Here is a 23,742-nt window from a genome sequence, read left to right as displayed (position 1 = left end):
TTATAAGTTTTAATTCATTGTTTTATAGAAATAGAAGAGGTTTTGGTGAATCCTACTGGTTTTTCTGGTGAATTTACAGATACAGTAATGACTCTGAGTGGCCAAAGTAACCTGAAATTCTTCATTCATGAGGGGTTTTTTGAGAAGGAAAAAAGCTTTGGGTGAAACTTCCCCTTCTACCTCCTCTCCAACCTACATTGCTAAATGAGTCAGAGGCTACTTCTGTTCACTGCCACCTAAAAAGCAAATCTCTCCCTGGCATTTAAGATAATTAAACATTGAGTGTCCTTTGCCAAGAGACATCTTCCTTTCTTCTCCTGGAGTGCTTCCTTCTCTGGTTTCCCAAGAAATCCTACTCATCTGGGATAACAGTTTCACAGAAATCAGGAAAACTTGGGAAATAACTTTTATTAGAGATGCTCTTCAGAGGTCCTGGTGATTGGAGAGTCAAATCAATGCACTAAATGAGCCTTTTTCCAAATGGTTTTCCTGAACTACACACTTGGTATGGAAATCCTGGTTCCATTTAACATTCCAAATTCAGCCTTTTGGCCTGTAGGATTTAGAGCTTGTGTTTCAGCATTAAACAATCACTGGACTGCCCCCAGTGATGGTTCTGGCTCTGGTTTTCCTTGAAATCTGAAATCTCTGGGAACAGCAGAAGGCAAATGGGACTGTGCCAGCCCTTTGTTATGGTTAGACTGAAACATGCACTCTGGCTTTTTCTTTGCCCTATATTTCTATATTTAGCAGTGTTGTCTTCTAAAAAACATCCTGAGAGGTCTCCAAAGTCCACCCACATTGTCAAAGGATGGATCACAGGATGCTGAATCAGAGGCTTCCAGCTGATGGAATTCCAGTGGTACCTTCAAATGGAAAGAGGGAGCACACCCTAAAACAGGCAGTCAGATCCATGCAATTCCTGTGTGACAGGTGCCTCAGGGCTTTACACTTTCCAGGGGGTTTCATCAGCTTCTTTTTGGATGTACTGATTGTGTTACCTGCATTACAGCTTCAAGTATTTCTCTCAGCAACATTCTTTAGTTGAGTCTGAATCCGAGGGAAGCTCTGCCTTGGGATGCTCTTAATCCTCCTGTTGTGGGATCCTGAAGGTAAGTCTGCAGTTCCATCAGCTGGGAAATGCAGGTGTTGGCCATGGGGAGTCCAGTTCAAAACAAACTGGAGCCAGTGACAACACAAACACAAGTTGCAAAAAATGAAACCAGTCTATGAGTTCATTCCATAAATCTGGAGGCAGGAAGTCTGTCCCAGCAGAGGGGTTGCCAGGCAAGACACGTATTTTTTATGGGTTTTATTTCACAAGGGTTAATTTATTAACCCTTTTATTTCACAAGGGTTACCTCAAGTTTGTGCTGGAGTGATAATAATCTGCTTTTCCAAGGGTGGCAAGAAGCCAGATCCCAAGGGGATCCTGTTTTCTGGCTCTGATGGTCACACCTGATCCACAACAAGCACTTGCTCTTGGCCAGTCCCACTGTGAGAAGTTCTGGGTGGGCATCTCCATTAAAAACACTGAAAGTATTTACTTTAATGTGAGGAATGACACAAATCTATACAAAAATCACATAAGCAGCAGGTTAAATTCTCTTTTATCCAGAATACTGACCTGTAGGCAAACTGACAGGCAGGGTTTGCACACAGCAGCAGATTAATGTGACATCTCAGGTTCCTTCAGTCTTAAATCTCCATAAAGAAACTTCAAATTTGTGTTCAGAATTTTCACCCCTCCAAAGAGGAACCCTGTAAAAAACACTTCACTCCCACAGAGGTGTGAGGTGAGGGCTCTGAGGGGTGGAAGCTGTTGGGTCATCTCCATTCTGTGTTCCCACAGTTTTTTTCCAGAAGACATTGGAATAGAACCCCAAACTTTTACAATCGGCAGCTCCTTTGTCCTAAGGCCACTTTTATTCTTTATTAATACCTTTCTTTCCATTCTCTGCTTGAGAAATACCCATTCTGTTTGCTCTAACAGAAGTTGTTTTCAGGACTCAATAAGAAGTGCTGTGTAATTCAGTTCCTCCTGCAAAATCTCATTTTCTGAAGTGTTCTAGAACAGAGAAACTGCTGTCAGCAAACCCAAGAGCCTCTCCAGGCAGCTTTGGGCTGTGTGGGTGGCTTGGACTTCAGACTCAAAATAGACAAAATGGGCTCTTTTCTGTAAGAGCCAAATGGAAACCAGTTTTTTTCTGAGATTTGAGGGGTCTGGTGAACAGTCTCATGAAGAGATTTTTATAGGAGGAATTCTCCTTAAGTTTCCTCTAAGAAATGAGAGGTAAGTACAGTATATTAAATGTAGAAGTGAAAGCTTGGGAGAGAACAGGTTGTGTCCATGAAGGGAATTCTCCAGGGGTACTTCATGCACTGCCTGGGCAGGTGCTCAGCCCTGCAGGGAGGGATTTGATGTTCCCAGGAGGGCACAGCTCAGTCAGAGAGGAGGAAAAAGAGCTTGCAAAGATGTGACTCTGTAACTTGCTGCCTGGGAGACCTTTTTGTATGGATTAATGGATTTAAACCAAACTTCTCTGCTTATACCTGTAGTTTCTGGAAGAAATAACCTCCTAAAGACAAATGTGCTGTGAACACAAACCAGCTCTGTCTTCCTTTCCTCTTCTCAGTCTGATACATCTGCCAGCATTTTAAATGTTTCAATATCAGGTAGGTAATTTCTGGCTCCCAAAAGGTGTAGGAGAGCCAGGGCAGGGCAGAGTTCAGGGGGGACACTGTGCTTTGGCACAGCAGGACTGAGCCCCTTGCCCAGCACTGGGCTCAGCTCTGGCCACACTGCTGACCTGGAATATTTAACTTTTAGGATTTATTCTTTACCTTTTGCCTTGCTGTGCAGTTTGACTGATGTGTGAGCCCTCCAGGTGAGTCCTTTCAGGCCCTCATGTGATGCCTGTGTGGTGTGGGGTGTAGAAAACCTTCAGCTCCTGGATGTGTTTGGGGAGAAAGGGAAGTGCAGGAGGAGAAATGCCCACAGAGCAGCCCACCTACAGTAGGAAACATGAGGAGATGGGTCCTCTGCATCCCCAAAATGTTAACAAACCCAGTGTTCAGGCAGAGCATGGCAGAGTGAGCTCCCAGTTATGGAATTCCCTCTCAGAGGAGCATTGTGCTGGTGGCTTCTCCTTGCTTGCAGTGCCAGTGCTGCTGCAAACTCCCCGTGGGCACTGTCTGTGCCAACAGCTTGGGCACATGGACTCAAAGCCATCCTTGGGTAAGAGATCAAAGCCAACAGATGAGTTGTAACAATTTTAATAATCTATTGGAAGGGTGGCATCAGATGCTTCCAGGTGGGAGTCATGGGTTGTTTCCCTGACCTGGAGGAGAGTTAAAACCTCATTTTAACAGGCAGGTCCTGACTCAGCAGAGCACTCAGAGGTGTATTTTAAGCTGCTCATCTTTGGAAAGCAAAGCATGTGATTGAGAGTTTCTCTGGACTGGGGCCACCCTGCCTGGTGGCCCAGATTGCTGCTGCTTTGCTCATCCTTCATGTTTCAGTGGATTATTGACCTCTGGTGTGCCTGGAGGAGAAGCCACCAGGAGGCTGCAGGGCTGGGAGTGTGGCTGGAGAGAGTGGGATTGGCTGAAAGACCCCCAGGGAAGGGTGTGTTTGTCTCAGGGACAGGAATGTGACTGGCAGGGGAAGGGATGGAGAATCCAGGTGGGACCCTGCAGGTGTTGAAAACTTAATAAACCAGTCACAGCAAGGGTAGAAATGTCTCTTGGTCTCCATGTGCTTGTGGTTGGAAAGGAGATTTTTTGGTCAGCTTCAGTTTTGAGCCTGGGCAAACCAAACTTGGCAGAGTGTGTTTCATACATTGGTTAAAAATTGTGGCTGCCCCGTCCCTGGAAGTGTCCAAGGCCAGGCTGGAGAAGGATTGGAGCAACCTGGGATGGTGGAAGGTGTCCCTGCCCATGACAGGGGGTTGGGATAAGATGGGCTTTAAGGACCCTTCCAACTCAAACCATTCTGGGGTTTTATCATCCTGATTGCCATTAGTAGGTCTTTCATCTGAAATAATTCTGGATATTGATGAGAGCAACACAGAAAAGCTTTCCCAGAAAATCAGTAACACTCTCCCCATGACAAGTTCTTTTGGAGTATCACTCCAACCAGACTGCAGAAAAAAACAGGATTATTCTGGAGTTATTCTTGAACATTTAAATGAAGAGTGCAACACAACATGTGCTCTGTCAGGTTCTGAGGTCTTGCCAGCAGAAATTCTTAGACCCAACTCATTATGGCTGAGAGCTGAAAACAAGCTGTCATTGCTTAAAAAGAAATAAGAAATGCCTGATTGGATAAAACTTGATTTATTCAAAAAGGGCTGAGAGAAACACACTTGAATTTATTCTTGCTTTCTACATTAAATATTCAGAATTACACCAGTTAAATTTGGTTCAGAGGAAATATTGGCCACCTATCAAGGAATAAAATATTAAAACCAGTTATATAGTTGTTTAACTTGAGCAAAATAAAACATGGTAACCAAGACAATGACATGGAACTGTGTAGGAAAAAAAAAGCTTGCACAGACTCCTGTTTTGTCTGTGTGCTGGAGTGCAAGGCTGTGTATGTGTCATTGCATTGTAAAATCTCCTCTTTTGAGTGAAATAAGTTCTGTACATATAAATATATATACACACAGATCCTCTTGCACTCTGCAGGGTGAGAATGAGTTTAAGGGCTCAGCATCTGACTCCACTCAGACCCCATTCCACTGACAGATGATCCAATACCCAAAACTGGTGCTAAAATCAGGTTCAGGACTTGGTGTTTCTGGAGAGCTGCAATTCTGTTGTATCTTGAGCCTTTGGGATCAGAATAAGCAAAAAAAAAAAAAAGAAAAAAGCCCTTTTCCCCCTGGTTTGTGGGAATCACAGATGCTGTTCTGGGGCTCGTGCAGCTTGGGCTGGAATTGTGCTGTAACTGCAAGTTTACAAGATATAAAGTAGCGTGTCAGCTCCCAGGGTTAAGCAGAAGCTTTTAGAAGAAAATCAGATAGTTAATAATTTAAAATGGTGCTGTTGAATCAAGCTGCTGCCACATTGATAAATCATGCTCCTAACTGGGCTGGGTTTCCAGAGAGAACAAGGAGTGGGGAGACTGTGCAGAAAGCAAATGTCCCCATAAAGCTGTTTTATGGCTTTCAGAAGTTACCCACTTTGTGCACTGAGCTCTGAGCACTCTGCTCTCCCCTTTCATTAGTTTACATGATATTAATGATATTCATTTTCCTTCCCCACCTCTCCCCGTCCCTGATTATTTTGGTTTCATGCCGTGGCAAATGATTTCCTTTGTAGGCATTAAGAGTTTCACGTCACTGGTAACTTAAAACTTGATGGATGGCACATTCAAACATCAAAACCACCCTTAACAGAATGACAATCACAAGTCTAAATAACCATTTTTCATTTTCTCCCCCTGCCTGGCAGGCCTCCCAAAGCATCCCCCTGCAGTTCCAGCAGCAGTTGGGAGAAAAGGGGCTGGGAAGGAACCTCATCTCCTGGCGGGTAAATACGCTGTGGTTTTTCCATCTGATGCTGTAGTTTCATAAACATGGGGAGGAAACTCCACCAGATGCCCAAATCAGAGACTGTTGTTAATGCAATTACCCCTGTATGGACACTGAATGGGTGGGTGATGACATTTGCATACATACAGAGCTTAGTCTGGAGTCACCAGGCGGTTTTTTCACACCAAACTGTATGAATTTGCTAAAGCATCCCCTCCATAACACAGCTTTTTATTCACAGCCTTTTGGATTTGCATACAGCATATTTTTCCAGCAATCTCCTCCTGCCCATTACTCTCAAGGGGGCCACATCCATTCCCTGGCACATGGCACTAACTCCTTTTTGCCCAGGGATTCTCCTGCTGGGATGAGACGTGTCAGACAGCCTGTGTCCTCCACGGGCTCCTCGCCTCCCTCAGCGATCTGTCGTAAGGAAGAGTGGCAAAAAAAGAGTTTTTCAGCTGGCAGTTTATGAAGAGCACAATGAATGTCACGGTCAAGAGCAGAAAGAAAAACAGAATGATGTAAGTCACCAGGTCTGGCTTATTTATTTCCCCTTCTTTTAACACCCTGGCTGTGGACATGTAAAGGGAGGAGGAGCTCACAGGTCTCGGGGTGCTGCCCAGGTAGGGAGTGTTGGTCTGGATGATCAGATGAGCTTCGGTGGCACTGGTGGAATTTAGCAATTCACTGTACATGTTCTTGCTTAAATTTCCTCCTCGGTGGAAGTAAAGCAGGAGGGCAAACGCAGTCAGTCTTTGGCATAGGCAAGCAATAATGTTCCTGCTTGTAGAAGGCTGCAAACCAGCCTCATGTTGTCTGAAAGCAAATTAATTAATTCACTCGCATGGCTCGGGGACTTTCTTTGAAATCTTCTTGGCTCATATTTACAGCATTCATCCACAAATATTAATCAAAAATGATAGAGGTACCTCGTGTGTCCTGGCCCTGCTTCCCCCAGCACGCCTCCTTTGGGGAGATGCTCTGTCTGGCTCATCTGCTGCTCAGCCGGGACGTGCTGGGAGCTCTGGGAATCTGCTGGGAGCCCCTGGGATGTGCTGGGAGCCCCTGGGATGTGCTGGGAGCCCCGTGCCACTGCTGCCCCTGCATGGGCTTGGGCACAGCCTGTTCGGCGCCGCTGCTGGCACCGGGCAGGGCACCCCGGCTGTCCTGGCAGCGCTCACTGCCCGCGCCGGGGAGGCACGGTGGGTTTGCAGCCCAACTGCACGAATGGGGTGCACAGAAATCCGGGGTTCAGTGGCATCTGCGGGGAGAGGCAGCCGGGAGAGCCCTCTGGATGTTCCGCCGCCGCTCGCTGCCTCGGGAGGCTCCGCGCTGCCCAAATCCTGGCGCCGGGAAGCATCAGTTGACTTTCTCAATTCCCAAAAAGCGGCGCGCTGCGGAGCGAGTCGGGGTTAAAAGGCTGAGCTTTCGTGCTTCGGCTTTCCGCATCGCTTTGAGATAAATTAATTAAAAAAATAATAAAAATTGAGTTATGCCCCTTTGTTAAAAAAAAAAAAAAGAAAAAAAAAGAAAAAAAAAAGAAGAATCACTAAAAAAGCCTCCCTGGGAATGGGAGAGGGTGAGTCCTTTGGAAAGCTCCTCTCAGCCCAGCGGGGCTCAGTCCAACATGATTTTCCCACCTCCAGAAGCCCCAGCGCGGTGTCGCTCGCTCCGTGCGGAGGGAGAAGCGCTCGGTGGTCCGACCAGCCCCGCAGCCCGCGGCGCGTCTGGCACTGACACGATGCTAAAAAGGAAGAGATCGTCGCAGAAATTCCCGTGAGTGCCTGAGGCTCCGGCTGGAGCTTTTCAGCTTGGGGGAGGGTAGCAGAGAGTGGGACAAAAAGAAGAAAATTGCCTTAAATCCTCTCTTTCTTCCTCAGACCTTTATTGTTAAACTCTAGAGTAATCAATGTCTTCTTTTCTTTTTTCCCCTTCACCATGATCCCCAGCACCCTCTCCAGCCTGACAATTAGCATGTTAATTCTTTTTTTTCACAGCAAATTGCTTTATGGTGCTATTAGCTCCTGGCTGCCTGCCAGCTCTGTCTCCCAATCTCCCATGCATCAGATAAGCGCCCTTAATACTTTTATTTTAACCCTCTTACAACTTGAAAAAGGGGCAGGGGACAGAGCTGGAGGTGAGAGGAGCCAGGAAAAGAGGAATAACTGGGCAGAGGAAAGGGTGAAACATCTCCAGCCCCAGGGTGCTGATCCCAGCAAACACTAAAGCTGCTTGTGATGAGCAGCCAAGAGTCCCAGTGGTTAAACATTTCACTTAATGTAATAAAGGTTTCTGTTGGGAGAGGGAGGATGAAGAGAAGAGAAATCTTCTGGCCAGTTAGTTTTGAATCAAATCCAATCCCTGCAATGCCCTCTGAGGCCCTGACCAGTGTGTTCCTCATCCCCTGCAAAGCTCCAGGTGCTCCAGTGAAACCCCCTGTGCCTCCAGCAGCTCTGCTGGGGAGGTTGGAAGCTCTCACATCCCTGTCACATCCCTGTCACATCCCTGTTCACATCCTCCTGCATCCATCCTCAGAAAGGCCATTACCTGCATGTTTACCTCCTGCTCTTGGGGACCTTTTAATTCATAAGATCTTCCTCTAAGGGAGGTTTGCCTGATTTTTGTTTCTCTCTCTCCTTTTTTGCCCCTTTTTTTCCATCCAAATGCTCTGATTCTTCCACGTGCTGTTGTCTGTTCCTGCCTGCACCGAGTGCTCCTCCTGGGGACACATCCCCTGCCTGCAGAGCCACAGTAGTTACACTTATTTACTCTGTGTGGGTTCAAAGAACAGGATGCCAGGCAGGCAAGCCATGGGGGCTGGAAAAATCAACAGAGCTATAAAAAAGCTAATAGAGTTTGGAACTGTCCTGTTGCAATGTCTCCTTTCATGTCTCCTTGAAACAGGAGGGTCTGTGAACAGCAGCATGACAAGGCTGGGTGTCTTCCCAGCACTGTCCCATCTTCAGCTCTCTCCTCCCTGAACTGGTTTTGAGTTTAACCAAACTTTCCATCCTTTTTTATTTATTTCTTCATTGTTTTTATTACCCTGTAGGAAAAACCAGAAGGCATCTGGGGCTGAATCCTACAAATAATGTGGACAGTCTTAATGTTTCACATAGAGGTTCTCTGCAAATGTTACCGACTCTCTAACAGGGGGGAAATACCACAAAAGATGCACGTGAATGTCATAGTTGTTAGTGTGTTTTCTCCCTGCTCAGAAATGGTCTGGTTTTTTGGTTTGGTTTTTTTTTTTGGTTTTTTTGGCAGCCCCATGGTGCTCCACTCAATGGCTTGGAGTCAAACTGGGCAGAGGTGGAGCAGGAAGGGGTTCCTTGGCAACATCCACCTCCCTCCTTCCCCCAGGCCTGTGGGGAGCGTTTCCCTGAGCTGTTGGACATATCCCTGGAGGTGGATGGCACAGTCACGTGCCTGGGATGCTTTCCTGGTTTCCTGGGGCTGCTGGGAGAGGGCAAAGGGGCTGTTTGCTCTGCCAGGTCAGTGCCTGCAAACACAGGATGCTCCTCTGAGCCTCCTCTCCCCATCCCTCTTCATGTGCAGGTTGCACATAGACACAGAACCAGAACCTTTAGTTTTTCCCTTCTGCTCCTGCTCTCTCTCATTCCTGGAAGGTTCCTGCCCCAAAGGTGCACTAGTTCAGCTCCAGAGCCAGCACTGGGGACTGGGGACTGTTGCTGATGGTGCCAGTCCAGATGCCTGAGGTGGGGATAAATCCTGAGGGTGTTTTACAGGCACCTTGTGTGCAGCCAGGGAGCTCAGAGTGCCCAGACCTCCTGCTGGTTTTTGGCTGCCTGGCTGGCACTCGTACAGAAACTGAGGAGAAGCCCTGGGAGTAAATCAGATGTGTTTTCTGCAGCACTGTATCCAGGCTTAATCAGAAAAAAAGCTAAATTGCCATAAATAACACCTTAATTGCAAAAATAAGAGCTGATCTTTCCCCTTTGTTCTCTTTAATTTGCAAGAACAGTTAAAGTCTTCAGTTGCTTATAATTTTTCCTCATTAACTTATTTCTTATTTAGTAGTTTTGTTGATGCAGTTTCTTGCTTTTTTTTTTTTAATTCTTTCCCAAGGCTTCCAGCATTTAATGGCTTGTTTTGTTAGTTTTTCTATGCACAGTGAGGACAAACACTGAGCCTCTGACACTGGCTGGAGTTTAATGATAATAAACCTTTGAGTGTTGCAACTTCCTGGCGTGTTGGGAAGCTGGATCAGCTTCACTGGCCGTGGTGGCATCAGAGGGATGTGATGACACTCCTGTGTCACCCTCTCTCTGGGTCTGTCTGTTCTCAGCTGCATTCAAGACTAAGCAATTTTGTCTCAGATGTGTTGGACCTTAAGGAGTTTATGGATGGTTGTGGTGACTCAGTGGCAGTTCTGGTCTAGACTGGAGCACAAGCCCTATGGGGAGAGGCTGAGGGAGCTGGGGGTGTTCAGCCTGGAGAAGAGGAGGCTCAGAGGTGACCTCAGCACTGTCTGGAACTGCCTGAAGGGAAGTTGTGGCCAGCTGGGGGTTGGTCTCTTCTCCCAGGCACTCAGCAATAGGACAAGGGGGCACGATGGGCTCAAGCTCTGCCAGGGGAAATTGGAGAGCAGAAAAAACTTCTTTGCAGAGAGAGTGCTCAGGGATTGGAATGGGCTGCGCAGAGAGGGGGTGGATTCCCCATCCATAGAGGCTTTTCAACTGAGCTTGGCCGTGGCACTGAGTGCCATGATCTGATAAAGGGACTGGAGTTGGACCAAGGGTTGAACTTGAAGATTTCAGAGGTCTTTTCTGCTTCTGTGTTTCTATGGATGTGGCACTGAGTGAGAATCCACCATATCTTGATCCAACCCCACTGTGATCACCAGACCAGGGCACTCTGTGCCCTGGTCTGGTGATCACAGTGGGGTTGGATCAAGGGTTGGACTTGCTGATCTCGGAGGCCTTTTCCAACCCAATCCATTCTATGATTCTGTGATTCTAGTGGGAAATAAATAATGACATAAACTGTCCAGAGCTGAGAGAAGGGAGAGCAGAACCTGCACCCCTCAGCCCCATCCTCTGTCTCTCTCTGGGCTGACAGGACAACCACATTTCCTTCACCAATCCTCCAGCCAAAGCACCACCAAACCCAACCCGAACTGGGAGCTGCTCTGTGCTCATCCAGCCTGGTAAATAATGCATGATCTCTCTCCCTGCTGCGCTTACGCAGCCCCTGCCACGAGAAATACCAACGGAGGGAAATGAAAGTGCAAAGGAACGTTCTCTTGCTCAGCAATGCAACCATTTACAACGTGTGTTACGATCCTCCTGCTCTGCAGAGCCAGCAGCAGCCAGGGGGATGTTTCTATTGGCAGACCAGAATGCAACAAATCACCGCCTGGAACTTTCCAGTGCCGCAGAAAAGCAGCTTAAAACCATATAAAGGAAAGAAAATGAAAAAGAATATATGGGGATTATTTCCTTTTTTAATCACTCCAAAGGAAAATACTTATTTCCAGGTGCCTGAGATTGGGATATTAAGGGCCATATTTTTAAGCAGGGCCACAAAACTCAGCACCAGACACTCAACGTGGGAATCTTGCCTTTAGTACTCAAATATGGGACAAGATGCCTGAAAAAATTTGCTCAAGGGCAGAGAAATCTTGAAAATGTTTTGTTTCAGAAGAACTCATGTGTGGTATTTAAAACTACCTCCTGCCATTGGGTTGCTCAGTTGGTTAAAACTTGGTTGTAATAACTCCAAGGTCATGGGTTCAATCCCCTGTGTGGGCATTGACTGAAGAGTTGGACTCGATGGTCCTGGTGGGTCCCTCCCAACTCAGAATAGTCTGGGATTCTGTGATTCTCAGGACAGGTTTGCACCAGCTGAAGCAGAAGAATTTAGGAGGTTTCCAGAGAAGTCTGAGGCAGTGGGATTGGAACCAGATGATCTGGAGGACCTTTCCAACCCAAACCATCCTATGACTCCATAAAAGGGAGGTTGTGTGAGTTTGCTCAGTGCTTTGTCCAAATCCTTTGCTCTTCTCCAGGTTGTGAGGAGCGTTGTGATTCACCAAGCCATGATCCATTGGAGGATGGGGAAGAAGAATCCCACACCTCCTGCCACCCCAGGGAGCTTTGCCACTGCTCAGATGGATGTGGGGAAGTGACTCTGGCTGTTGGTGGGAGCATCCCAGCCCCCCTGCCCTGCCAGCACTGCCCCAGTACACTGGGAGGAAGCTCCAAGCAGCTTCCAAGGGGGTTTGCAGGGTGAGGAGCTTCACCCACAGGGAGTTGTGTGTCCTTGTGTGGTGGTGTGTGGGCTCCCTGTGTCCTGACAAAAACTCTCCTTTTCTCTTTGCAGCAGCTTTCCTGGTGTGTACAGAAGGCAAAGCACAACTTGATAGTTTCAAACAGCCAGGAGTGTGTGGGTGGGCACCCAGTGATGCTCCAGAGGAGGCAGCTGCAGTACAGCCACACACGGAGAACAGGAGCAGGAGGCTGTTTGGGAAGTGAAAGGTGTAATTGTAGACAAAGGTTGTCTTTGGTACCTCCTTTACACTTAATCTGATTTGTAGTCACACAGCACTGGTTTGTGAGCTGAGCTGAGAACAAAAGGGGATGCAGATGCTGAGCTGGGAACAAAATGGGACACAGATGCTGAGCTGGGAACAAAATGGGACCCAGATGCTGTGCTGGGCTCTGTGGCAGGAGAAAGGCTTCACCCACTCCCAGGGGTGTGTCAGCTCTGTCCCGGGGGCAGATACACTCTGTGCTCTGAGGGCTGCCTGGCTGTGTGAGCTCAGGACTGTCAGTCCTGTCCCTGCAGCAGGAGGACACTCCCTGGGGCTGTTTGTGGCCCAGCCTGTCCCAGGGAGGTGTGTCCAAGAGCAGGTGTGTCCAAGGACAGGCATGTGCATGAACAAGGCTGTGTGCTCTTCCCAGTGTCTCAGTTCCCAGCATTTAACCCCAATTACTGAGAGCTGAATTTTAGTTAAGAAAAGAAATGATGAAATGTTACAACTCACTGGGAGGTTTCAGTTTTGAATACATTTTGCTCTTGGTGCCAGCAGGCTCTTACCAACCTGCAATATGAATAAAAGGCAATGTCTGTCCTGTCCTGAACAGACTCTCTGGGGACCAGAAGCAGCTGTGGAAAACTGTGCTTTTCATCTGTTTCCTATTCATGGCTCTTCTCAAAGGGAATAAAGTGAGTCTTTCTCCAGGCTGCTGCACAAAACACATCCCACCTGTATGTGTAGCCCTCCTGTTCCACTGGTGTGCTGGAAAACTTCCTCTTTCACCATAATACTGGCTTCACTTTATGGAATTCAGATCCCCAAGAAGGGGCTCAGGGGTCCCCATCATCCTTTGAAGAAGTGTTGACCTCTCAGGTAGGAACCTGTGGCATTGCCCTCCCTCTCCCTACCTCAGCTTTGCCAGCATTGGGTATCTGGGATGAGCCAAGGATTGTTTGTGGAGCTTCACTGGGTTCTTTTATTATCAGAGTCTGTCTTTATTTAGGGCTTTTTGCTTGTACAACTCACCTGAGTGGTGTCAGAAATTCCTCCCCCCTCTTGCTGGAGCCTGGCATGGTGTGCCAGGGGTGGGAGCTGCAGCTGGGTCTGACAGGTTGGGCAGAAAGGGTTCCTCTTGCTTATTGATTTTTGCTTCAGTTTTCTTGAGGTTGATATTAACTGCAAGTCAACACCAAACAATAAGGTGAGTTATTAAATCTGGGTGATCCCCTGGACATATATCTGGAAGTTTCTTTCACAGCCTGAGGTGCTCTTGCCTCTCTGCATGTCTGGAGCTCTCTGATCATGTTCTGTCAGACAAGCTGTTTATTCTGCAACCTCCTTCTTGATTTGAATAAACCAGGCCTGGTAATACTTCCTTACCCTGCAGGGATCCAGAGGACTAATTAGGGAAGGTGGCAAGATTCTCTGATGTGGTTAAAAAATTATAAAAGACTAAAGAACTGTCTTAAAACAGGGTGGAAGAGGGAGCTGAACCCTGGGAGTGATGGAGCTGAAATCTTAACAAGGTATTGACACTCTGGAAAGATAAACCTTCATCCCACTGAAGTCCCAGACTCTCAGTGTGTTTGGCTACTGCTTTGAGATATATTTCCACCTATGACTGTGCAAGAAATTAGGAGAAAATTGAACAGTGTGTTCCCCAGCAGGCCAGGGAATTGGGGAGTTTAGTTGTTTGTGTGCTGCTTGAGAAAGAAAAACAGTTTGGTGATTTCTAATTTGTCATTCAGAACAGTCTGACTCTACAAACTGCATTGTTTGTTTTTAACTCAAGGGTCTTTTTGGTGCTAAGATAAAAACCTTCTCTCAAACACACAGAGCAACTCTGAAAGCAGCTGGTTGGTCCTCAGCAAAGCCATCAGCCCAACTCTTGTTTCTCTCACCAATTGAAGTAAGTTATCTGTAGGATGGCAGGAAAAAATAGATTTTTTTTTTCAATTTATTTTGAGAAAAGCAACATCTTCCCTATTTTTTCTGCTCTCCAAAACCACCTGTGATGTACAAGAATAAGGTAAAGTAATTTCTGTTCTTACAGCAGAGCTGATCTGGAAGATTTGCCTTGTTCACTGAAGATATTCACTCAAAAAGGGAGAAAAAAGGCTCCTAGACCTGTTGTACATAAGGTTTTTCTGTCTGTTTATTCCTTGTTCTGTGGTGGAATCTGAATTCTGGTGAGGAATTTGATATGTATTATCAGCTCTCTATATTTTGTATCCATTTAATTATATGTGACAAGACAATGGCCCTGCCTGGAGCAGACCCAGCCTTGAATCAGGGGAAATCACTCCATTTTTCTGGTGATCCACATTTCTGTCTCTCCCTAAAACCAGGAGCATCCTCTCCTTGGTCCACATTTCTGTTTCCCCCTAAAACCAGGAGCACCCTCTCCTTGATCCACATTTCTGTCTCTCCCTAAAACCAGGAGCACCCTCTCCTTGATCCACATTTCTGTCTCCCCATCAAACCAGGAGCACCCTCTCCTTGATCCACATTTCTCTCTCTCCCCATCAAACCAGGAGCACCCTCTCCTTGATCCACATTTCTGAGTCTCCCTAAAACCAGGAGCACCCTCTCCTTGATCCACATTTCTGTCTCTCCCTAAAACCAGGAGCACCCTCTCCTTGATCCACATTTCTGCCTCCCCATCAAACCAGGAGCACCCTCTCCTTGATCCACATTTCTGTCTCTCCCCATCAAACCAGGAGCACCCTCTCCTTGATCCACAGTTCTGTCTCTCCATCAAACCAGGAGCACCCTCTCCTTGATCCACATTTCTGTCTCTCCATCAAACCAGGAGCACCCTCTCCTTGATCCACATTTCTGTCTCCCCATCAAACCAGGAGCACCCTCTCCTTGATCCACAGTTCTGTCTCTCCCCATCAAACCAGGAGCACCCTCTCCTTGATCCACAGTTCTGTCTCTCCCCATCAAACCAGGAGCACCCTCTCCTTGATCCACAGTTCTGTCTCTCCCCATCAAACCAGGAGCACCCTCTCCTTGGTCCACAGTTCTGTTTCCCCCTAAAACCAGGAGCACCCTCTCCTTGATCCACATTTCTGTCTCTCCCTAAAACCAGGAGCACCCTCTCCTTGATCCACATTTCTGTCTCTCCCCATCAAACCAGGAGCACCCTCTCCTTGATCCACAGTTCTGTCTCTCCCATCAAACCAGGAGCACCCTCTCCTTGATCCACAGTTCTGAGTCTCCCCATCAAACCAGGAGCACCCTCTCCTTGATCCATATTTCTGTCTCTCCCTAAAACCAGGAGCACCCTCTCCTTGATCCACATTTCAGTCTCCCCATCAAACCAGGAGCACCCTCTCCTTGATCCACATTTCTGTCTCTCCATCAAACCAGGAGCATCCTCTCCTTGATCCACATTTCTGTCTCCCCATCAAACCAGGAGCACCCTCTCCTTGATCCACAGTTCTGTCTCCCCATCAAACCAGGAGCATCCTGTCCCTGTTTCTGTGGGAGGTTTCTGGTCAGACCTTTGTGGATCACCAGAAGAAAGGAGAAAGCCCAGCTGTCAGGGAGGGATGGGAGGAGAGATGTGTGAGTGGCAAGCCCTGCTGGAATGTCTGCTGGAGGGGAATCCATTCCTACTCATCTCCTTGGTTGGCAAAGCTTCACCTTGGGAGTCCTCTACATCCTCTTTGTCCTCCTCAGTAGCTCTGACAGCTCCGTGTCTTGGCTCTCATTGCCTAAGACTGTAATTATCATTAATCAAGGCAAGGTGTCTGCCCACAGTTGTCAGATGGGGTGGGAGTGCAGCCTCCTGGAGCAGCCCTTGCTTGGAAAGCCTTGGAGAAGGGCCCCACTGGAGGGTTGGGGCTCATCCCTGACCATGTGGCATCCTGGCACTCACTGGGCACCCCCAGGGGATCTGTAGAGGGCAAAGATGGACTGAAACTTGTGCTTGTTGAGTATACCCAGAAAGAAAATCCCTCAGCATGTGACAAGGGTAATTTTAATGATCTAAAATCTTCTTGCTCCTGGAACATCAGCTCCTCCAAGGGGCAATTTCATTGCCATGACCTCATGGAAATAAATCTGAAAAACTCAACCCCCTGTACCAGTTAGAAAAACAAGGTTATTTTTTCACATCTGTACCAGTGCTCACAAAAGGAAAACTGCATGAAATATAAAGCAAATAGAAACATTTGCAACTAATTTCTCCCTCCTTAATAAAGTAAAAGTTCAGCTGACTTTTAACTTTGCAGAGGAAAGCAGTGTTGGCAAGTGATGGTTCTTTGGAGATAATGGAAGAAAATGTTGTTACTCAGTCGTGTTCTTTGCCTTGATAGTGGCAAATACATTCCTGCTGTATTTTAATTAGCTCTGATCCTATGGTGGTGAGGACTACAGTGCAGTATTGTTATTAAAATTCATCTTTATAATCAGAACAGTCAGTACAGGCTCTGAGAACAGCAAGGTGAAGAGCTTTTAACTTGGGTTAATAGTGGAATTACCAAACTCCTGCCAGCACTTAACCCATGGCCAAGTGTTCAAGTAGAAAGGTTGTGATCATAAAGTGCAATCGTTGCTTTAAGATCATAAAGAGAAAGGCTGTGATCCTCCTCAAAGGCTGCATCAGGCCAGCCATTAATTATGAATGCTCATTAATTATAATGGATTTTCTGCCACGATGTCTCTTCAGCTGAACTCTTGAGTGGAGCTGCAGCAGGGCAGCTGTGGCAGAGGGGAGGATTGTCCCTCCTGAGAGGCTCAGGGCTCCTCTCTGGTGGCATCTGCCTTGAAAGCCAAGCAAAGAGATTAATGAAGTTAAAAAACTCATTCTTCAGAAGATCAAAGTCATAAAATTCTCTTAATTCCCTTTGAGATGAAACTATCAATTAGAGCAAAGAGATTTTTTTCTCTGTGTCTTTTTGTTGCATTTTAAGCCTCTCTAATTGTTCCCCAAGACAACCTTCCTTTGTGTTGTGCTGTAAACTCATTTGCTGAAGTGTCAGGACCCTTTGGAAGGGATCTCTAGGACAAAACTTACCATATATTCTTCTGAAGAACCAAAGTAACACCCTGTTCTTCCTTAGCAGAAACCAGCACAGGCAGTTTGCTCTAACAGAGAGCTCTGCTGGCATTCAAATATAAAAGATCCACGTTCATGGAAAGAGGGGGATGAATCTGATATTTTTGTTTAGCATTTATACCTCTCATCTTCTCTCTGAGCTGCCTCCATCTTCTCTGCTTGTGGTTCAGGCCTCTTGGCTGAATTTTTGTAGGGTAAATTTCAGCTGAATGTGTTAAAATCCCCCTTCCCAAGTGTCTTTTTGTGTCCCCATCCAGCTTTGGGAAGCTCTGGGAGACAGGGAGTGCCAGAGACATTTAAGCACATGGTTGCAATACAACTAAATTTGGCTGCAGTTTTTAATCTCACTTTACCTGCAGATTTTACCTCCTCCAGTGCCAGGTTATCCCTAGAGCTGCTGCCATCCCCTTTTCTCTGTGTTGTGTTGCAGTTTGGCTCCAATATCCCACCCTGTGTGGTCCCCACTCTGTAGCCTGGATGTTCCCATTACTTCAGTTCCTGACAAATTTTTTAGAGAAGTATTTTTTTATCTTTGGTATTTTAGAAAAAAAAATCGTAGGATGAAAATGTTACATCAATATTTGTAATGGTTATTTAGAGAAAGAAGTGTTTGGACATGCTTGAAAAGACTGCTGGGCACCTCTTTGCATGTGTAGGTGCCTAAATATCTGAGAAAAACAGCCATCTGGTGTCTCTGGACTTGGAGCCTCAGAAAATATGTAGGCAAAGAGAAACAAAGAGAATTCAGGCATTTCTTTTGATGGTTTCCTCAACTCTTAATGCCTCTGTCTGTAAAGTGTGGAGGAAGAATTCACAAAAGGCTTTGAAAGGCTCTGCTGCCTTTGTGCTGTCTGTATGTGGTTCACAGATAATGTTATGGAAAATTAGCAGGAAAATCCATGTGCTTTATCCAAGTATTCTGCCCTCCACTTCCAACATCCCTCCGAGCTCTTGCTTTATAAACCCAATAATTGCCTACCTGGTGCCTCAATAGCATTGCTGATTACAGCAAAGCCAATTAATGTCTGAAATCATTTCGAGCTGCCTCAAATTGATTCCCCTCCTTCAAGGTTTATTTTCTTCCCTCCTTTTTCGAGGAGAATTTCAGATTTGGCCTTTTCATTTCTGTGAAACTCCTGGGTTGGCTCTCAGGGAGGGTTTGACCTCAGAATGGTTTGACACAAACCATCTGACACAAACCATTCTGAGGTCAAATCCTCCCTTAGAGCAAACCCAGGTTTGACACAAACCATTCTGAGGTCAAATCCTCCCTTAGAGCCAACCCAGGTTTGACACAAACCATTCTGAGGTCAAATCCTCCCTTAGAGCCAACCCAGGTTTGACACAAACCATTCTGATGTTAGACCTGAGTCCTGCTCTGGGCACACCTTATCTTGGTGCAAAAGCTTTATGTTTTCTGCCCTGTGTCACTGCTGCAAAGCAGCACAGAATCCTCTATTTCAGAGCAGAAGACAATGTTTTGTCAGATCTGGGAGGAAGTTCTCCCTGAGATCCAGGGAACTCCCAGGGGGTGGCTGCCACCAGCATTTTGGGTCCTGTATGTTTGGCCACTACATCAAATGGACACTGAGAAACAAAAAACACTCCTAGAAGGTGCTCCAGCATCTACAAAGGAAATCCTGGGATGGGGAATTAGTAAAATTATTATTAATTCAAGGCTGACTCTTTAAATATAGGGCAATATCTTGTTTCTGAATCTGTTACATGATTTTCTTCCTGGAGCTTTGACAGCCTTTAATGCCAAAATTAATGAGATCCTCATTGATGCTGGGCCAATTCCCTGACTTGCACGTTGTCAATCAGGTAGAAATCCAAATGTTCACCCACTCTCTAAACCATTTTATGTCTCTGCCTCCATCAGAACCACATGACACATCTTGTGGAGCATGTGGAATAAAAAAATCAGATATTCTCCTTTTCACTCCGATGGGAAAAAAAAAAGCGCCCCACAATTCTCAACTGTATAATCGTTTCCTATAAAATAAATTGCTTTATCTGTCTTAATACTGTCACACTCCTGTTCTGCAGTGATCTCCTCCTTCCATCTGTGTGCAGAGCTGTAATCTTCCCTACACCTACTCTATGTGTGCTCTGGTGTCAAAATCCAGCCTCAGTCAGGGCTGTCATGAGGCTCCTGTTCTTGCTGGGACAGAGGGCAGAACTCACAGCCCCTCAGGCTCCTTTGGGTGGTTTCTGGGCTCGCTGTGCAGAGTTTTCATGAGCCTCAGCAGTGCCACGTGACTGAGTTTTGGGTTGGTTTCTGTCACCTGAAATTCTCCCCCTGGGGAAGGACAGGGTGTTGTTTCTCTGTGTGTTGTTCCCACCCCGAGGGACCTGCAGCCAAGCGGAACTTCAGGAGGTACCCACGTTACCCAAACCCTCTGCAAGTCGACTTGCTGTTTCTTGTTGAGTAATTCTGGGTGACTCATCCTTTGTTCTCTGATACAGTTGTGGAGTTTTTTTCCCCACTCATTTGCAGAATATTGTTCAGACAATTGAGCTCACTCACATCACCATCTTTTGTAGTGAGACGGTGCAATCCAATCGTTTTCCTCTTTCTCGAAGCCTCTGCAGCAACAATGAGGTGACCCATAAGTCACCACAATCTTGTTTGCCTTAAAATACAGATCATACCTGACTAAACAAAATAACTGCAGGAAAAAAGAAACCCTCTTGGAAGCTCTGCACCTTCGTGGTTTGACGTGCCGAGGTTCTTCTCCTGCTGAGCCCTGACCTACTTTGCTCACAAAATGCTCTCAGCACTTTGCCCCAGGCACGAGGCTGGAGGAGCCTCAGGAATTCCTCACCTCCAGACCTGAATTGTCCATCACCAACTCACAGCCCTGCCATGGTTTTGGGCAGTGCTGCTTATCCTGTCTCAGTAAATAACCCCTCTCCTCCTGCAGCTCTTTGCATCGTTCCTTGTCTCTGCTCCACATTCCAGCCTGTCCTCACCATCCACCCCTCAGTTCACAGCTGGGAAAATTGAGATTTTGATACTTTTTTTGTGTCAGCTCAATTAAAATGTTTTGCTCTGGTAGTTCAAAACATTCCTCTCTCTTTTTTCCCCCATTTTCCTTTTTTATTATTGAAAAAGAATCCTTTTTCTCTCCCCAGTGTATTGTGTGCATCAGGATGTCTGCCCATGGGGAAACAGGAGACAAGAGTTTAAGCATCAGCAGCTGTGGGAATGACCTACAACATATGGGACTTTTGGTAATTATCCAGCTTATATTGTGTAAGACATAAAAATCATGCAGTTCTACTGAAACATGTAAGTAGAGAGGAGGAAAGTGATGGCAAGTGACTGGTTGCAAAGATAAAGATCCTTCACTGTAGGTTCAGATGTTTTGGCTCTTCGACAAATGCCTAAAATGTGCTTGTTGAATTCAAGTCTGTTACACAGCAGAGACTTGGCTTTGAAGGGGGTTTATTGATAAGAGATGTTTGCATCATAAATATGCACAGCTGAGAGTGATTTGCAAATGTTTGAGTGCAGGGATTGGCTGTAAAAGGAAACCTGGGCTGGGATTTCTCTGCCCCTGTTGGAGTGAGGGGAAAATTTCTGGACAGAAGCTGTGGATTTTCAAAGCCTTCCCACCCTCCATGGGTGGTGTTTGATGTCCAAATGAGGCAGGCATTTGTACTTCCAGAGGGGTGAAGTCATCAGAGTAGAGCAAATTTAGAGCAGGAAGATCTGTGGAGTTATGAGCTGAATGGTAACAAAAGATTGGGTCAGTCTGTCCCACCAGTGGTGGGTGTGGAGTTGGACACTACAACATGCCAAGGGAATGGGATGGGACAGGTGGGCAGGAGATTTAACATGTGGCTGCTGTTTCCACTCTCACACTTTAGGTCAGAATTTTTGTTCAAAGTACCTGATGTTTGCTGACCTGTCTGGGAAATGTGCTCTGCAGCCCCCAAATATCTGTTCAAACTCCTCACAGCACTCACCTGCCTCGAGTTCCTCCATCAGGCTCTGCATCTGCAGCTCACAGAGGTACCAATCACTGCACTCTCATGGATGGGGCTCTGAGCAACCCAATCTAGTTGGGGGTGTCCCTGCCCATGGCAGGGAGTTGGATTAGAAGACCTTTAAAGGTCCTTTCTAACCCAAACCAATATGGTAAAAAATAAGATGTGTACATGGGTGGCAGAGGGAAGGCCAAGGTATTGACAGGTCCTGTGTTTCACAACACAGCCCAGATGGTCAGTCCTGGAGGATTCTGCTCCAGTGAGGCACAGCCTCCCATGTCTGAAATGATCAGAATTCAATGATTATCAAGCTCTTCACTCAGTGCTTAGGAATTCATGTTCTACTCTGCTTTGCCTGTTCAGGGTGTTGCTTTGCTGGGGTTTACAGGACTCACCTTGCACACAGAAAGAACTGTCTGTGCTGTATCTTCTAGGAGTAAAAAGCTGTTCTTGGGTTAATCCATGTTTTCTTATTCACAGTTGCAGACATTCTCCTGGTGAAGCTCAGCAGCTGTGCCTTCTGAAAGCAATGCCTGTGTCAATGATGGAAATTGTCTTTCAAGGTATGAGAAAAACACATAACCCAGCCCTGACCTTCCTGTAGAACCCCCCAAACAATTGCTGAAGTGTTGCTGTGCTTTGACACTCTGTATTGAGAGACCTTTACAAGAAATAAGTGACATATAACCAATAACTCCTCTCTGAGCTTGCAGGAGCTTCAGCAACCTCCATTCAGGAGAACCAAAAGGTGAAGTCCCTGTGCTGTTCTCACCAAGGAATGACACAGAGCTCCTTGAGCAGGAGGTAAAGCCATTTTTTCACTGTGATGGAGGGATGACAACCAGATCCCTCTCACTTCCACTGCTCTGGGCTCCAAGGGCTGAGGGACAGTGCAAGAGGAGGAGGGTGTGGGTTGGATGTGGAATTTCTTCTTTTCCTCATCCAGGGCCATCTTGATCCTCAAGAAAAATAGTTCACCCACTGCCAGTAAAAAAAAAAAATATCAACAATTTTGGGCTTGGGAAAAGATTTGAGTTGTTCTTTACAAAAAAAAAAAAAAGAAAAAGTGATGCTACCTCTCTAAATGCTGTGGAGTCACTTTGCAGAGATGCAATTTTCACTCTATTGAATTTTTTGACATATGGTTATGTAAAGCATCCAAGAGCAAACTCTATCCATTTACACCTTCCAGAAGGCAGTGACTTCAGGAGTTAATGTGGGATTATTTTTAGCATGTATTCAAGTTTATTCATGCTGAAAGGTGGTACTTATCTTTTGGAATTTTAGAGCAGTTATTTGAATAAAAACATGAGTGTGGTTCTATTTTAACTGTCATGTGACATCTGGGAGCTGGTTCAAACCTCTCCCTCTTGGGGAGGTGAAAATCTCAGCCTTTTTTCTTCCCAGCATCTCAGTGGTGCTCACAATACCTGTGTATGTGTTTGGATCTGTGGAAATGCATAAAGTGTGAGTAATTTCCCAGACACTGAGAGAATATTATACCAGAAACAAGGAAAGCATCCATGGGCCAGGAGAAAGTGCAGTTTTCAGTGTTCTTTGTAGGCAAAGCTTGCTGAAGTTAAATTACCCCTCTGAGTACAAATTCCTTGTTAAACTGTCACCAGAGACACTGGTAGATAAAAATCTGTGGCTGAGGATTTTCCCTAGAGCTGGGTAAATATTTCTCTTAGCCAACTAACTGAGCCCTTTTTCAAGTTCAGAGACAATCTGTGCAGGGGTTGCAACTTTCTCATGTTTTGGGGTCACTCTTTATATAAACCTTCTGCTGTTTCTTCTCTCTAAAGGAACAGTGGAAACCAAGGGGGCTGCAAATTCCGTGTGTAGTTTTGGTGGAAGGAGTTGAACTGTTTGCCCAAGAGGACACAAAGGGATTGGGCTGGGCTGGGCTGATGCAAAAGCAGCAGCAAAAGGTCAGCAAAATGTATTTTGCAAAGTTTTATTTGCTCCAAGTTTGGTTTACAGGAAGTGGAATATAAACCTTTTGCTTGGAAATATTTGTGGGTCTGACACTGGGAAAAGCTTTGCAGTAAAAAACATAATTGAGTCATGATGATAATGAGGGTGTAGTTATGCAATGCCAAGGGATCCTTTGTGCCTTTGCTTTGGTATTCAGGGTGATCTGGGTTGCTGCCACCTTGGGCCTGCATTGGGAGGTCTGTGCTGTACCATCTTGCAGAAGAAAATGCAGCAACAGTCACAGAATAATCCCTTTCACAGCCTCTTTCACAAGCAAAAGTATCTTCAAAGTGTTTGTATTATGGGGTTTGTTGACAATGATGTTCGAAGAGGCATTTTATGATGTATTTCTTCTCCTGGTCTGTAGTTCTCTTCAGTGCATTTTGAAATTTTGCAGCTCTGAGTCCTAATGAACCAGCCTTTGTGGCAGCTTTGGGCAGCTTTGGTGGCAGGGTGGAGAGGAGCCTGAAATTTCCCTCGTATGTGCTGCTAATTCTCAGACTAAGACTGTGTGTCTTCTCCTAATCCTTTGCCTGAATGGAATACTTCCATGTTGTTTGTACTGTGCCAGTCTTCCTTGGGAAGGTGTCAGTGCCCCCCTCCTGCCCCTTCAGTGTCCAAAGATGCTGTTTCATCTTCAGACGGAAAGTTTAAAC

At 46.2% G+C, this 23,742-nt stretch overlaps 1 protein-coding gene and 2 long non-coding RNA genes across 4 annotated transcripts; 2 read left to right on the top strand and 1 right to left on the bottom strand.

Annotated features, from left to right (window-relative positions):
• Window positions 1-4,330: 4,330 nt before the first annotated feature.
• Window positions 4,331-8,131, bottom strand: SMIM32 (small integral membrane protein 32). 2 transcript variants are annotated; one of them, XM_071570176.1, is made up of 4 exons: window positions 8,091-8,131; window positions 7,184-7,287; window positions 6,473-6,994; window positions 4,331-6,359 (listed from the first exon to the last, which is right to left on the bottom strand). In XM_071570176.1, the coding sequence occupies exons 3-4, from the start codon at window positions 6,535-6,537 to the stop codon at window positions 5,918-5,920; spliced, it is 507 nt and encodes a 168-aa protein (XP_071426277.1). In that variant the 5' UTR covers window positions 6,538-6,994; window positions 7,184-7,287; window positions 8,091-8,131; the 3' UTR covers window positions 4,331-5,917. The 2 variants fall into 2 exon arrangements, with proteins under 2 accessions (XP_071426277.1, XP_071426275.1); XM_071570174.1 differs by having other exon boundaries at window positions 6,473-7,287.
• On the top strand, window positions 7,020-21,128 carry LOC139678909 (uncharacterized). The gene is made up of 3 exons (XR_011699114.1): window positions 7,020-7,319; window positions 20,252-20,350; window positions 20,990-21,128. It is a non-coding gene; the product is annotated as an uncharacterized lncRNA (long non-coding RNA).
• Window positions 21,129-21,588: 460 nt separating this feature from the next.
• Window positions 21,589-22,966, top strand: LOC139678908 (uncharacterized). Its single transcript, XR_011699113.1, has 3 exons — window positions 21,589-21,672; window positions 21,823-21,913; window positions 22,915-22,966. It is a non-coding gene; the product is annotated as an uncharacterized lncRNA (long non-coding RNA).
• Window positions 22,967-23,742: the final 776 nt, after the last annotated feature.

Source organism: Pithys albifrons, chromosome 15 (genome assembly GCF_047495875.1).
Source record: "Pithys albifrons albifrons isolate INPA30051 chromosome 15, PitAlb_v1, whole genome shotgun sequence".
Classification (NCBI taxonomy): domain Eukaryota; kingdom Metazoa; phylum Chordata; class Aves; order Passeriformes; family Thamnophilidae; genus Pithys; species Pithys albifrons.
This window is presented reverse-complemented; position numbering and strand designations above follow the sequence as displayed.